At 32.7% G+C, this 13,986-nt stretch overlaps 1 protein-coding gene across 2 annotated transcripts; it reads left to right on the top strand.

The window, feature by feature from the left end:
* The first annotated feature begins 663 nt into the window (after window positions 1-663).
* actr2a (actin related protein 2a) lies at window positions 664-13,688 on the top strand. 2 transcript variants are annotated; one of them, XM_079812680.1, is made up of 10 exons: window positions 714-838; window positions 2,094-2,204; window positions 5,169-5,183; window positions 5,672-5,887; window positions 5,978-6,050; window positions 7,517-7,653; window positions 8,064-8,213; window positions 8,458-8,603; window positions 9,855-9,987; window positions 10,600-13,688. In XM_079812680.1, the coding sequence occupies exons 1-10, from the start codon at window positions 791-793 to the stop codon at window positions 10,768-10,770; spliced, it is 1,200 nt and encodes a 399-aa protein (XP_079668806.1). In that variant the 5' UTR covers window positions 714-790; the 3' UTR covers window positions 10,771-13,688. The 2 variants fall into 2 exon arrangements, with proteins under 2 accessions (XP_079668807.1, XP_079668806.1); XM_079812681.1 differs by lacking the exon at window positions 5,169-5,183 and having other exon boundaries at window positions 664-838.
* Window positions 13,689-13,986: the final 298 nt, after the last annotated feature.

Here is a 13,986-nt window from a genome sequence, read left to right on the forward strand (position 1 = left end):
AGGTTTAGGGTTAGTTAAAATTAATTTATAGTTATTACTACATGTAACAAGGACACTGTAAAATAAAGTGTTCACATCAACATATCACCCCCCCCCCATACACACTTTCAGAAGGGAAAAAACAAGGTTAAATGCAAACCATTAAATCATGTTTAGTTAGGATAGCAAAAAATATGTTTCATATTGCCTATACAGTTCATGGGAATAATAATAAATCCCAATTTTAAATTTTAAGGACACTTTGTAATAGCTAAATTAGTTGCTGAATTGCTCAAATCTGGGTTTTAACATATTAAACCATTTGAGAACCAATTATCCATCTTATCTCTGAAAGGTATGTTTTTTTAAAGGGATAGTTCTCCCAAAAATTGTAATTGTCATAATTTACTCACTTTCATGTTGTTCCAAACCTGTATGAATGTATTTCTTCTGCTGAACACACACACAAAACAGATTAAGAATCATGATTGAATATTTTTAAGAATGTTGGAAACCAAACAGTCAATGAGGCCCATTAACGGTTAACCATATTCTTCAAAATAGCTTATTTTGTGTTCAGTAGAAGAAAGAAATCTCAAACAGGTTTGGAACAACTTTAAGTAACTTTTATTGATAAATGTTAAAAAATATTTAATTTTGTAGCCGTACAACGGCTTTTGTTTTGAAGCGTCGTGGCGGACTTTTATTTTGAAGTGGTGTGAAGGGAAGGGCGCTGACTTCCGTCTGGCCGAAGACAGCAGCGGCGGCGGCGGTGCTGAGATCAGGGCGGATTCACCGAGTCTGTAGAAACATGGACAGTCAAGGCAGGAAAGTGGTGGTGTGTGACAACGGCACCGGGGTGAGTGTGAGAGCGGACCTCATGCGGCTCTGCCCGGTCTGAATGAAGTCTCATTTCGCGCTTGTGTGTGATTTAATGACGGCTTGCAGGAGAAAGATGCAGCGGAACAGGAAGTGAAATGATGGCACCTTATTTTACACTGTGAAAATCTGTGATTTACACACGATCTGTGATGTGGAAAAATCACTAATCAGATGCCCAGCAATCATAGACCACGACAGATTAATAAATGGTTTTGCATTTGGACGTTTTGTAGGAGATGTGTGTATGTATTGACATGATTGACATTTACACATATTTTGATTCAGATTTGAATGAGGTCGCAGTGGGAGCATGCATTATTGATGAAAGGACACGTTTATGCACATTTATATCACAGATGCATGTGTCTGTGGCTGTAAAAGGACAGATAAAGATGATCTCAAACTCACTTCCGAGTTTGTAATCTCACATCTGGGCGAGAGAGGAAGTGACATCCGAGACAAACCATAGAAACACATTCCATCATCAATCTCTCGACAAATGATCATACTGTTCATACTGTGATAGTCAAATGATCATTCAAATTATATTGTGGTGTATATCCTGCAAAACAATAGTATTATATGTCGAGAAAAACACATTACCATCATAGGAAATGTCCAGAACAACATATTTTCATGCGAATGGTCCAAAAGGCATGATATTACGATAATACATGTTCATATTCTGTGGTGAATGTTCATAAAATATCCCATTACTGTAGTACATGTCCAAAAAACATGGTATTACCAGAGTAAACCCATAAAATATAAACATAACATTAGGAAAAAAGGGGGGGATTTCTCAGCTGAACTTTAGGGTAGATTTGTCATATTTTCAGTGTATTTTTTCTGCCGTATGTTGTTTTATTATTATTATTATTATTATTATGACAACAGGTAAAATGCCTAATTTTGTTGTTATGAAGTGCACACTAATGTTGGACCATTTCTATTAAGTGTCTAGAAGCTTCTTGATATTTTGCCTTGTTTCTGGTTTTAAACATCTAGCAGTTTTGAGTTCCTGTCTTTCTTTTGGACAGTATTATTATTAATATTTTGAATTGTTACATAAAATTAAACCTTTTCGGTTTTAAATTAAGTTTTAGTATATTCCTTATGTTTTTGTGTTTTATTTAGCTTTATTTCAGTTGTACTTTTACTAGTTTTCCCCTTTTTTCATTCTGATTGCTCATATTTTTCATGATGTAACTCTCTGTGTATCTGTCTTTCAGTTTGTGAAGTGTGGATATGCCGGGTCTAATTTCCCAGAGCACATTTTTCCAGCCCTGGTGGGGAGACCGATCATCCGCTCCACTGCCAAAGTGGGAAACATCGAGATCAAGGTAAAGTTTCCTCACCCTAAATCTTTCCTTACACTGACACCATGACCAGTGTTGGGGAAAGTTACTTTCAAAAGTAATGCATTACAATATTGCGTTACTCCCTTAAAAAGTAACTAAGTTACTTTTTAAGAAAAGTAATGCGTTACGTTACTTTTGCGTTACCTTTTCTCCCCGAGAATGGGCTTGTTTTTTTTTTCTTATAACATAATTGTTCCATTTTTGGACAAATGTAAAGACCCTTTCACACCAAAATTGGAATAATAAGCCTCAGGCTGAAGGAAACGCAAATTCGCTCTTGTATTGTAGAGAGCGCAGCTGGAAAAAAAAACTTTGAGCTGTGCTGCCGTTCGGGAAAACTGAAAAATAGAATGCAGAAAAAGAAAGTTTAACACTTACTTCACCAATAAAAACAAACAAATTTAAATACATTTTTGCTTATGGTTTAACTGAATCATCAAAGGTCAGCAGCAAGTACATTGGTCAATAAAGTGAGATTAAGTGTTGTTTCATTTAACATGAGGTTCTGATTTTGCATTTGACTGATTTTTACTCATTTTGAGAAATACTGATTTTTTTTTGTGAAAGTGAGATTAGTAAATGCCTGCTCACATTTAGTCTAGATCTACAATATCCATCATGTTTATGCACAACTTTTGCACTTGTGAATTTTTTCCCCCCAACATTGGTACAAGAGAGCTGTCAGTTAAAAACAAGAGAAAACAAAGTAACTTGCGTTACTTATTTGAAAAAGTAACTCAGATATTTGGCTGTACATTTTAAAAGTAATGCGTTACTTTACTAGTTACTTGAAAAAGTGATCTGATTACGTAACTCAAGTTACTTGTAATGCATTACCCCCAACACTGGCCATGACTAGGGCTCTGTTCCAATCCCTGCATTGCTGTAACACCCTAAATAGGCATCTGCCTCTGAAAATGATCATACACACACACACACTTCTGCACCAACTTCCATTTTTCTTAGTGATATTTACAGATTTCAAAGAAAAACCATGGTCTTATTTTGTAAGGGCCGTAAACAGCAACTTGTGTAACTTCCTGCTTGAGTTGAACTTCCTGCTGCTGAGTGTTTTTCAGTACATGAACTGTGAGAGGGGTTTTATGGCTTTCTCTGATTGAAAATAATAATCATAATATGACATTTCAGAGCAAATACAGAAATATTGAGATGTATATTATTGTCAAAAGACTGAAAAAATATTAAGAGATTTGTTTTAGGCATATCACCGCTTAGTGATCAGTTTTATTTTTAACGTACATTGTTATAAATAACACATTTTAACATATAATTATATTTTAACATATCATTTAATATAACACTATAATATTAGAAGTTGATGTCTTCTTTGTTTTTTTTAGTTTTTTTTACAATTTGTGGTTGAAGACATAAAGCCCTTTAAAAAATATTTTTTTTTGGACATTTATTTAATTAATAATTTAACATAGCACTAAACCCAACCCATCTAACAAGAGTGTAAAGTCTTCAAGTAAACAAGTGACTTTTTTTCCCCCTGTTTTCACACTATTAAAAAATTCTCTCCTACCCTCTTTTTTTAATATTAAACGTAAATGTTCTTAGGCAAGTAGGACAGCATGTCATGTAGTTCAGTTGACATTTTAATTGTGTAACGTGTGTGTTGAGTTTTGGTTTCGTTTTCACTCTGTTTGTTCTGTTCTGTTGATTCAGGAGAGAGGTTCCACTCACCTGTTTCTGTTCACTGTGTATTTAAGCCTGGAGTTCTTTCGCTTCATTGTCCGGTATCGTCTATCTATGTTAATATGGTTGGGTTTGTTTTCTGCGTGGATTTAAATAAAGACTGTTTTTGTCATGAATCTCCTTCGCTACAGCCAACCCTGACAGATATATCCACACGGTCAATACAAGATGTTGACCAAAAATGTATGCACCTCTTGATGGAATAATAAATGTTTTGATGTTATTTCCATCAAGAGGTGCATCAGTTTTTGGTCAGATCTTGTATTGTCAATGCAAGAGTCCAGCTCTCTGTAAAGTCTCCTCCAGCACATCCCAAAGCCTTTCAGTGAATTTAAGGTCTGGAGCCGATTCATGTGTGAAGATGATCCTTCATCCTCTCTCACAACCATTCTTTCACAGTTTGAGCTGATGAATCTTGACATTGTTATTCTGGAATATGGCCATGATGTGTCTTCCTACATGGAAAAGCTACACACTCCATCAATGAGAGTTAGAAGAACTGATGCCAATCATAAAACATGCTAGAATCACTGCAATAATGATCCAATCATTGACTCTTAAGCATTTGCCTTTTAAATCCAAACAGCTGGGTTTTTTTTGGTGGGAAGTGTATAATATTTCTTTAAAAATGAACACAAATCTTCATCTGATGTTGATAATTACTGATGGTGTTGACAGAACCAATTGAGGTACAGTAGATTAAGCGTAAGTAAATATTTTTTCAAACAAGACAACAAATTAAGAGAATTAACTTATTTGAACTAATATTAAATGTATGCATTTAAAATAATTATAGAATTATTTAAAAACATACGCAATGAATCAGGGTTATTATAGCTAACTAAAACAATAAAAGAAACATTTTCATTTCTTGAAATAAAATATTTTAAAATCTTTTTTTCAGCTTGATGTACTAAAATAACTAAAACTGAAATAAATATTAATAAAAACTACATTGACAAAAACAACAAAATTACTTAAATTGAATGGAAAACATAAAGATAACTGATTTAAAACAATAAAAAACTATAATGTTATCACAATGATGCTAAAATAACACAGCAATGACAGATTTCCCTTCTTTTTATGAATATCTTATCATTTTTAACTTACACAGAGGACTTTTGAATGTAATGTCTCATTTGAAGAATGAGTGCGATAAGAAAGCTGATCCTGCATCAGTTTTTACTCTCTGTTCTCTCCATATTTGTCTTTCCGTTCCCGTAGGATTGTAGAAGGATGGTAAGTGTTTGTATGGCTGTGGGTTTGACCTGTAGTGATTCTCTCAGAATCAAAGCTAATACTAAATCTTGTTCTCTCACTAACCCTGGTGAAATGCTCTTGCTTGTATGTGAGCAATGTTTGACATTACCCAGAATGCACTGGTCTGTACTGAATGACACAAGTGTGCTGTGTCTAAAGAGGGTTCATGCTCATTGGAAACCTTGAAATATCAGGTTCAAGGCAAATATTCGTTAACAACAACACTGATAGCAACCCTGGTTGTGTCTGTATTCAGCAACGTTCTCTCTAGTTTACTCACTTTTAATGACTGTATTACAGAGCTTTTAATGTTTTTCATAAAACACTATATCAATGGAATGAAATGGCTTGAGTTTATTTTCCCAACTAACACTTAATTTCTCTTTCATGGATGGTTCAGCTCGAAATGAAAGATAACTTGACATTGAGCCTACTGACCTTTGACCTCTGCTCTCTGTGACCTGTAGGACCTAATGGTGGGCGACGAGGCGAGCGAGCTGCGCTCCATGCTGGAGGTGAACTACCCCATGGAGAACGGGATCGTGAGGAACTGGGACGATATGAAGCACCTGTGGGACTACACCTTCGGCCCCGAGAAGCTCAACATCGACTCGCGAAACTGCAAGATCCTGCTCACGGAGCCGCCCATGAACCCCACCAAGAACCGAGAGAAGATCATCGAGGTTTGAGCGGCTGTTTGATGTGTTATACCTCTGATGAACCTCACTGAGGTTTGTGTTTATGTGGTTTTTGACCTTCTTGTCTTCCTGTAGGTGATGTTTGAGACCTATCAGTTCTCAGGGGTTTATATCGCCATCCAGGCCGTGCTCACGCTTTACGCTCAAGGTACTGAACCAGCCAATGCGGTTTAACCAGAGCTGAGAACCGATGATGCATTACCAAAACATTTATTTCTTTACAATGGGCATTATAGAGACAGAAAAAGACGTTCATGGAGCCATTTTTATTTCATGTGGATTCTAATGATTTGAATAAAAGATTTTAAAAAATAAAACAGTAAAAAATAAAATACATATTAAATATAATACTTAAAAAAAATAATAAATATGAAATACAAAACATAAATACAAATAAATATTAAATATAATATTTAAAAATAGTCAAAAAGTATTAAATATAACACATATTATATATAATATATATAAAGTAATACATATAATAAATATTAAATGCAATTCATAAATACAAATAAATATTAAATATAATATATAAAAAAATCAAAAGGTATCAAATATAATAAATATGAAATACAAAACATAAATACAAATAAATATTAAATATAATATTTAAAAATAGTCAAAAAGTATTAAATATAACACATATTATATATAATATATATAAAGTAATACATATAATAAATATGAAATGCAATTCATAAATACAAATAAATATTAAATATAATATATAAAAATAATCAAAAGGTATCAAATGTAATACATATTAAATATAATATATAAAAAGTAATAAATATAATGATATTAAAAAAAATTGTAGAGTAATGAATATAATAAATATCAAATACATTATATAAACAAAATAATAACTATTAAATATAATTATAATAAAAAGTAATAAATACAATAAATATATAAAAAATTATAATTATTAAATATATAATCTATCAAAATAATAAAGTTAAATAATGTTAAATATATAATAATAAAATAAATATTAAATATAAATATATTTAAAATATATAATAAATCTTATAAAGTTAAATAATATTAAACATTGTATAATATAAAAAATTATAAAATAAATATTAAATATAATATAAATGTTGAAAATATATCATATATAAAAAAGTATAAATATTAAATGTATAATATATAATGATATAATGAATATAAAAAAATAGTAAAGTAATGAATATAATAAATATCAAATACATTATATAAACAAAATAACTATTAAATATAATATATAATAATAATAAGTAATAAATGCAATAAATATATAACAAATTATAATTAGTAAATATATAATGTATAAAAATTATAAAGTTAAATAATGTTAAACATATAATATATGATAATAAAATAAATATTAAATATAAATATTATAAAGTAAAATAATATTAAACATTGTATAATATAAAAAATAATAAAATAAATATTAAATATAATGTAAATGTTGAAAATATATCACATATAAAAAAGTATAAATATGAAATGTACAATATATAAAAATAAATAAATATAATACCCAAATGTATATGAAATATAATAAATCAAATGTCACCTACTCAACTTTTCACCAAGTTCCTGTGTGTGAATGAATGTTGTCTGCAGGTCTGCTGACGGGTGTGGTGGTGGACTCTGGGGACGGGGTCACTCATATCTGTCCCGTGTACGAAGGCTTTTCTCTTCCTCATCTCACGCGCCGCCTGGACATCGCCGGAAGAGACATCACACGCTACCTCATCAAGGTACAGCTCTCCCCTCTCAGTCGCCCGTTTCCCTCAGGCTCAATCAATCCAGTCCAATTGCAGATTCCTAATGTAATGTTTATACCTTTAGTGTATTATTACCATATCCGCGAGAAGCCCTGTCAGAGAAATCAAACGAGTCGGCTCAAAAAGTCTAGTGTGGAATCACCGTATTTGTCTTTTTAAGTGTTCCTTTTTTCTGTATTAAAAACACAAGTTGTGTTATTTTATACTTTTTGTACACTATTATATATATATAAAATGTATAGTTTAAAATAACACTTGACTTCTGTTTTTATGTGTATATAGTTCTGTTTTTAGTTAACTATAGCAACACTGTAGTCCACTATAAATAAGCTTTCATTGGGTGGTTTCCAGACTGGATCTTAACGCTCTCTGTGTCTCTCCAGCTGTTGTTGTTGAGGGGTTATGCCTTCAACCACTCAGCGGACTTCGAGACGGTGAGGATGATGAAGGAGAAGCTGTGTTACGTGGGCTATAACATCGAGCAGGAGCAGAAGCTTGCTCTGGAGACCACCGTGCTGGTGGAGTCTTACACGGTGAGTTCGGCCTGATACAATTTTTGAATCAATAAGCTCTGTTCCATAATCTAGTGAGCATTTGTAAATATCCTAAACCGTCCGAATGGTACACAGAACCATCTTCTGAGATGCCTTGCTGTAGTTCTTGTCATTGCCTCTAGAGGGCAGCGGCGTGCTGAGTGAACTCCACTCTTAAAACTGTTTCACTCTCATTAGTGTTTAGAGTAGGAGAATTCACACTAGATTGTCACTGGGTTTGTAGCTGCCGGACGGCAGACTGATTAAAGTGGGCGGCGAGCGGTTCGAGGCTCCTGAAGCTCTGTTCCAGCCTCACCTCATTAACGTGGAGGGAGTGGGTGTGGCCGAACTGCTCTTCAACACCATCCAGGCAGCCGACATCGACACCAGGTCACTTCAGATATACATTTTTTCATATATAGATATTACTTATGTAAAAAGATTTTTTTTTTATATTTGTATGTTTTTCTAAAATATACATTTCATATTTCTTACAGGATATTATTTAATATAACAACATGTATTGCATGTTATATCTTTATCTTTCAAATATTATCATATTTGTATGAAAAAATGTTGTCTCAGGCTGCATGTTACAAACACATCTTGTAATATCTTTAAAAAAAAAAAATAGAAAATAGATTTTAAAAATATTCATATGTTTTAACACACAATTACTCTATAATTTTATAGTTTTAATAATATTTAAGAATGTTTATATATTTTATAATTATAATATTGCCGTTGTTAGGTCATATTATTATATTTTTTATCTTTATTTTTTATCTTTATCTGTTACAAAGTATTACATATTTATAAATTATATAATGTAACATTATGTATTATATTTTATATATATATGTGTATATATATATAAGTCAAATATTATTTTTTTAAATATCTTTTTTTTGTTTCTTTTTAAAATTGCGTTTTTTCAACACATGTAAATAAATCATGTAATATCTTATAAATAAATTGTTAGTATAAATACGTTTTAAATTACTAAACATAAAATATATAATTCTATGATATTACATTTTTATAATTGTAATATTCAATAATGTTAATCATATTTTATAATTATAATATTGTTAGTGTTATTTTTATACTTTTTTTTGTAAAAATAGATCATTTTTTAGTATTTTAAATAAGTTTTGAAATACTAAACATAAAGATATATCATTAATAATATTGAATAATGTTAATAATATTTTATAATATTGTCATTGTTAGGTCATATTATTATATCTTTAAATTATATTTATATCTTTATCATTTACAATGTATTATATGTTTATATATGATATAATATAACATGTATTGCATATTATATCTTTATTTGTTATATATATTATCAAATATCTTATTTTTTAGATAATTGAAAATGAAGATTTACGTACACATCATGTAATATCTTTTTTAAAAATAGATAATAAATGTAGTATTTTTTGGTATTTTAAATGTTTTAAAATACTAAACATAAAATGTATAATTCTATAATATTATGTATTTATACTTGTAATATTTAAGAATTTTAGTAATATTTTATAATTAGAAAATTATCATATTATATATATAATATTTAGTGTATATGCATACTGTATACAGCCTCATAATTGCCTTTATTTGTCTTTATTTCAGGGCTGAGTTTTACAAACACATCGTTTTGTCGGGCGGTTCTACGATGTATCCTGGCCTGCCGTCCCGTCTGGAGCGTGAGCTCAAGCAGCTTTACCTGGAGAGAGTGCTGAAGGGAGACGTCGACAAGCTTTCGGTACCAAAAACACATCTTTAACAACAACTTATACAGGCTTGCTCCATTGCAGGCGTCCTAAAAACCTCCTTTGTCCACAAGATTCTGACCGCTAGCAATTGACCATTTCTTCAGCACTATTTGAGACGATCCATGGACTATGGCGTCAGAAATGAACTTCATTAAAGGGTCAACTCCCCCTGAATTTGGGACATTTTAGGATCAAGTTTTTCCCCTAACCATGAGAGAGTTTACTTAACCAGGGGTCTCCAAACTCGATCCTGGAGGGCCACTGTCCTGCAGAGTTTAGCTCCAACCCCAATGAAACGCCTGAACCAGCTAAATCAGTGTCTTACTAGGGTCTTGTGAGACACTGATTAGCTGGGACAGGTGTGTTTTTTTGGGGTTGGAGCTAAACTCTGCAGGACAGTGGCCCTCCAGACCCCTAAACTAAACGGATTACAATAAAGTATAATCGCTTGTCAAATATTAGCCATATTAAAATGGATGAATCACTACTGGAGAGTTATTGCATCTGTATTAAAAATATCTATAGCAGTTTGTCATTTTGTGCAGTCTATAACCATTTGAATTGCTGTTTTACTGAAGCCGTCTTCTTTTTTCTTTCTGTAGAAGTTTAAGATCCGCATCGAGGATCCTCCTCGCCGTAAACACATGGTGTTTTTGGGCGGAGCGGTGCTAGCCGACATCATGAAGGACAAAGACAACTTCTGGTTGACCAGAGAGGAGTACCAGGAGAAGGGCATGCGTGTTCTGGAGAAGCTAGGCGTCACCGTTAGATAAATCACACACGCCCACACGAAACATCACACACTCACACTCCCAGTCACAGGGGGGCATTTTGGCAGCGTAAACACACAGAGGTTTCCGGCAGTTTTTGAGGATATACTCGAGAGCAACGATCGAATACTTGAACTTCCTTTGCAATCCAAAAACGTGCTCGATGTTTGTACGACATTCCAAATGTAAAGGTTCATATCACTGCTGCGCAACACGCGACGAAACCTCGCGCTCCACCCGTTTATGCTGCCAAAATGAATCCTCAAATGTATCACCATATCATGACCTTCTGTTTGTTTTGAGTCCTGTCCGTCTCATGAATTCACATTCACCCTAATGAAGAGAAATATCGCTCTTAAAAGAGTAAGAAACGGGAGGATGTTGTGTGAGGAGAGGGACAAAACAATAAAAGATGTATTTTTAAGAAAAAAAAAAAGTTTCTTTGTTTAAAAAAAAAAGAAGTTTTGTAATGAGGATCAAAATCGCTGCAGCCAATTTGCTAATAAAAATAATGAAGAATATAAGAATTGTGGCCGATTGTATCAAACACAGACGTTCATATGAAGGCAGAGCGCTTTTGCTGAAACGTCTACTTTCTGTCGTACTATCTCTGTCTTTAATTTCAGTGTTTGCGCGCTCCATTACGGGATGTGCACTTCACCTGATGTCCAGTGAGCGTGAGGAAAAATGCATTGACCGTTTAACAGAACATTTGAAGAGCGTTCTTTTGTCTAATATCATTAGTCTGCCTTATTTTAGTAATGAAAATCTGCATTTGGAAGTCTTTAAATGTAGACTCTCTGTTCATGTCATTCCACCTGCGGGTCCAGGATCAGTTCTTCCTTTCAGTGTAAAGGACCTTCATAAACAATAGGACCAACTTCAGACTCCATTTGAAAGGGAAGTGATAATGTTCTGCCGCATGCTTAGCATAGCTGCGATCTAGAAGCTCATTTGCGCATTCGACTGGGTGAACCTCATGAAACATGTCTCACATTTCACATGAGAAGTAATAGTTTCCTTAAAGGAATTTTAGGGAGACTTTTTGCATTGTGCCATCATTTTCATGACAATTGAGCTATTAATAACTATTAAAAACGAAAAAACTGTTAATAACCGTAATCCTAAAAAGAGAACTCATTACCGTAATGCAATAAAAGTCAACATTTTATTACCATAATGCAAAAAACGGAACAGTACTGTAATGAAATATTTTTTTGTATCATAAAATGTGGTTGGTTGTGTTGTACTACCTTTTATGCTGATCTAAATTTAAAAAATAATGGCATTACGTTATTTGTATTCATTACCGCAATGCTAAAAAGAAAATCTCATTACCATTGCTAATTATTCATTTTGCATTGTGCCATTATTTTCATGACAATTAAGCAACCCAAAAAGAAAAAAATTCTCATTGCCGTAATGCTAAAAAGAAAACATAATTTCCATAATGCAAAAAAACATAATTTTTTATTACCATAATGCATAAAACATTTTTCTTCCCATGATGCTATTTTTTTTTTAAATATTATAAAATGTGGTTTTGTTGTACTACCTTTTATGCTGATCTAAATTGAAAATAATGGTATTACGCTCTTTGTACTCATTACCGTAATGTAAAAAAAATAACATATCATCAAATTCTAATTATTATTAACGTAATTCAAAAAAATTATTGTCATTACCGTAATGCTATTTTTTTTTAAATATCATAAAATGTGGTTGGTTTTGTTGTGCTACCTTTTATGCTGATCTAAATTGAAAAATAATGGTATTATGTTATTTATGATGCTGAAAAGAAAATGTATTACCATAATGAAAAAATATATTTAAAAAAATGTATTACCATAATGGAAAAATATATAAAAAAATGTATGACCATAATGAAAAAATCTTAACATTTTCATTACCGTAATGCAAAAAGTGTGTTGTCATTACTGTAATGCGATATATCATAAAATATGGTGGGTTTTGTTGTACTGCCTTTTTTTTGTTCTGATTTAAATAAAAAAATAGTTTTATGCTATTTATACTGTAAAAATGACTAATGAGAATATAAGGCATAGAATAATGAGAATTACAAAGCATCTAGAAGTAAAATGTCAGTGTGCGTTATGATAAGTTTGGGAGGTGAATGTGTGTAATTTAAAAAAAATGATAATGTCACAATGCAAAAAACAGGATAATCAAATGTGAGTTTTGTGAGATTGACTCGTGGAGAATTGTTGCTGCAGCGGTGCATTTAGTCTCAGCTCATGCCTGCGTCACACATGTGCTTCATCTTCAGTCGGCGCGTCGCTCATTCTTTTGCAATAACCCTGCATCCTTTTCATCAACTCATTTATTTCGAGTTCTAACGAGTCTGTCGTGTTGCGCTCCCCAGAGGAACCTCATCATTGCTCACATTCTCGACTAATTTTTTTTTCTTATCATCATGTTTTTTTTCTTTGCTGTTGGTTGTCGGGTCATTTTCAAGTCTTAGCTGCATCTAATAGTCTGGGAACGAAGTGTCTCGCTGACGCCCGGTGGGCGTTTATGGGTCAGGCGCTTCATTCCCAGACCGAAGGCAGCCGTGATGTAACGGTTTACTGCCTGTTTGTAATATGAACGACATAATAATGATGGTATTGGTAATGATGATAATTTTAGTGTTTGTAGTCGTGACAGCTGTTTGGAAGCCGGATCAGTGATGTTTCTGTGTTTGGCTTCGGGTTTGTACACATTCAGACTCTCAGACTCACATGGAACAAACTCGACTCCATCGATTTCACTCACGCATTCTTCCAGTGCCAAGTTTTGGTATTGTAGTCATTTTGTTTGTTTGTTTTCTGCTTTTTTGTTTTTGTTTTGTTTGTAGTGTACTGCCAGACCACTGATTTAAATAAAGAAAATTGATTTATAACTCAACGGTTAAAGTGAGTAAAAAAAAAACAGTGCTGTTTAATGTGTGTGTGTGTGTGTGTGAGAGAGAGAGAGCGAGAGGGAGACAATCGTTTTTCTTCATATGTGGCATGTAACTATGGAAGCGCACAAGGAATGGCCGCCCATCTCGGTTGCCAAGTAGATGTGCTGTACACTACACAAGCAGTGTCTTTTCTCTCAGTTCATCTCTTAAAGTGGTAATTTATAGCACCAGTCTTAGACACACATTATTTATTCATAATTGTATCCATATTGTAGGTTATTAAATGTGTATTCCATTCCATGTTTTATTTTATT

The sequence above is a fragment of the Gobio gobio genome, assembly GCF_949357685.1.
Source record: "Gobio gobio genome assembly, chromosome: 3".
NCBI lineage: Eukaryota > Metazoa > Chordata > Actinopteri > Cypriniformes > Gobionidae > Gobio > Gobio gobio.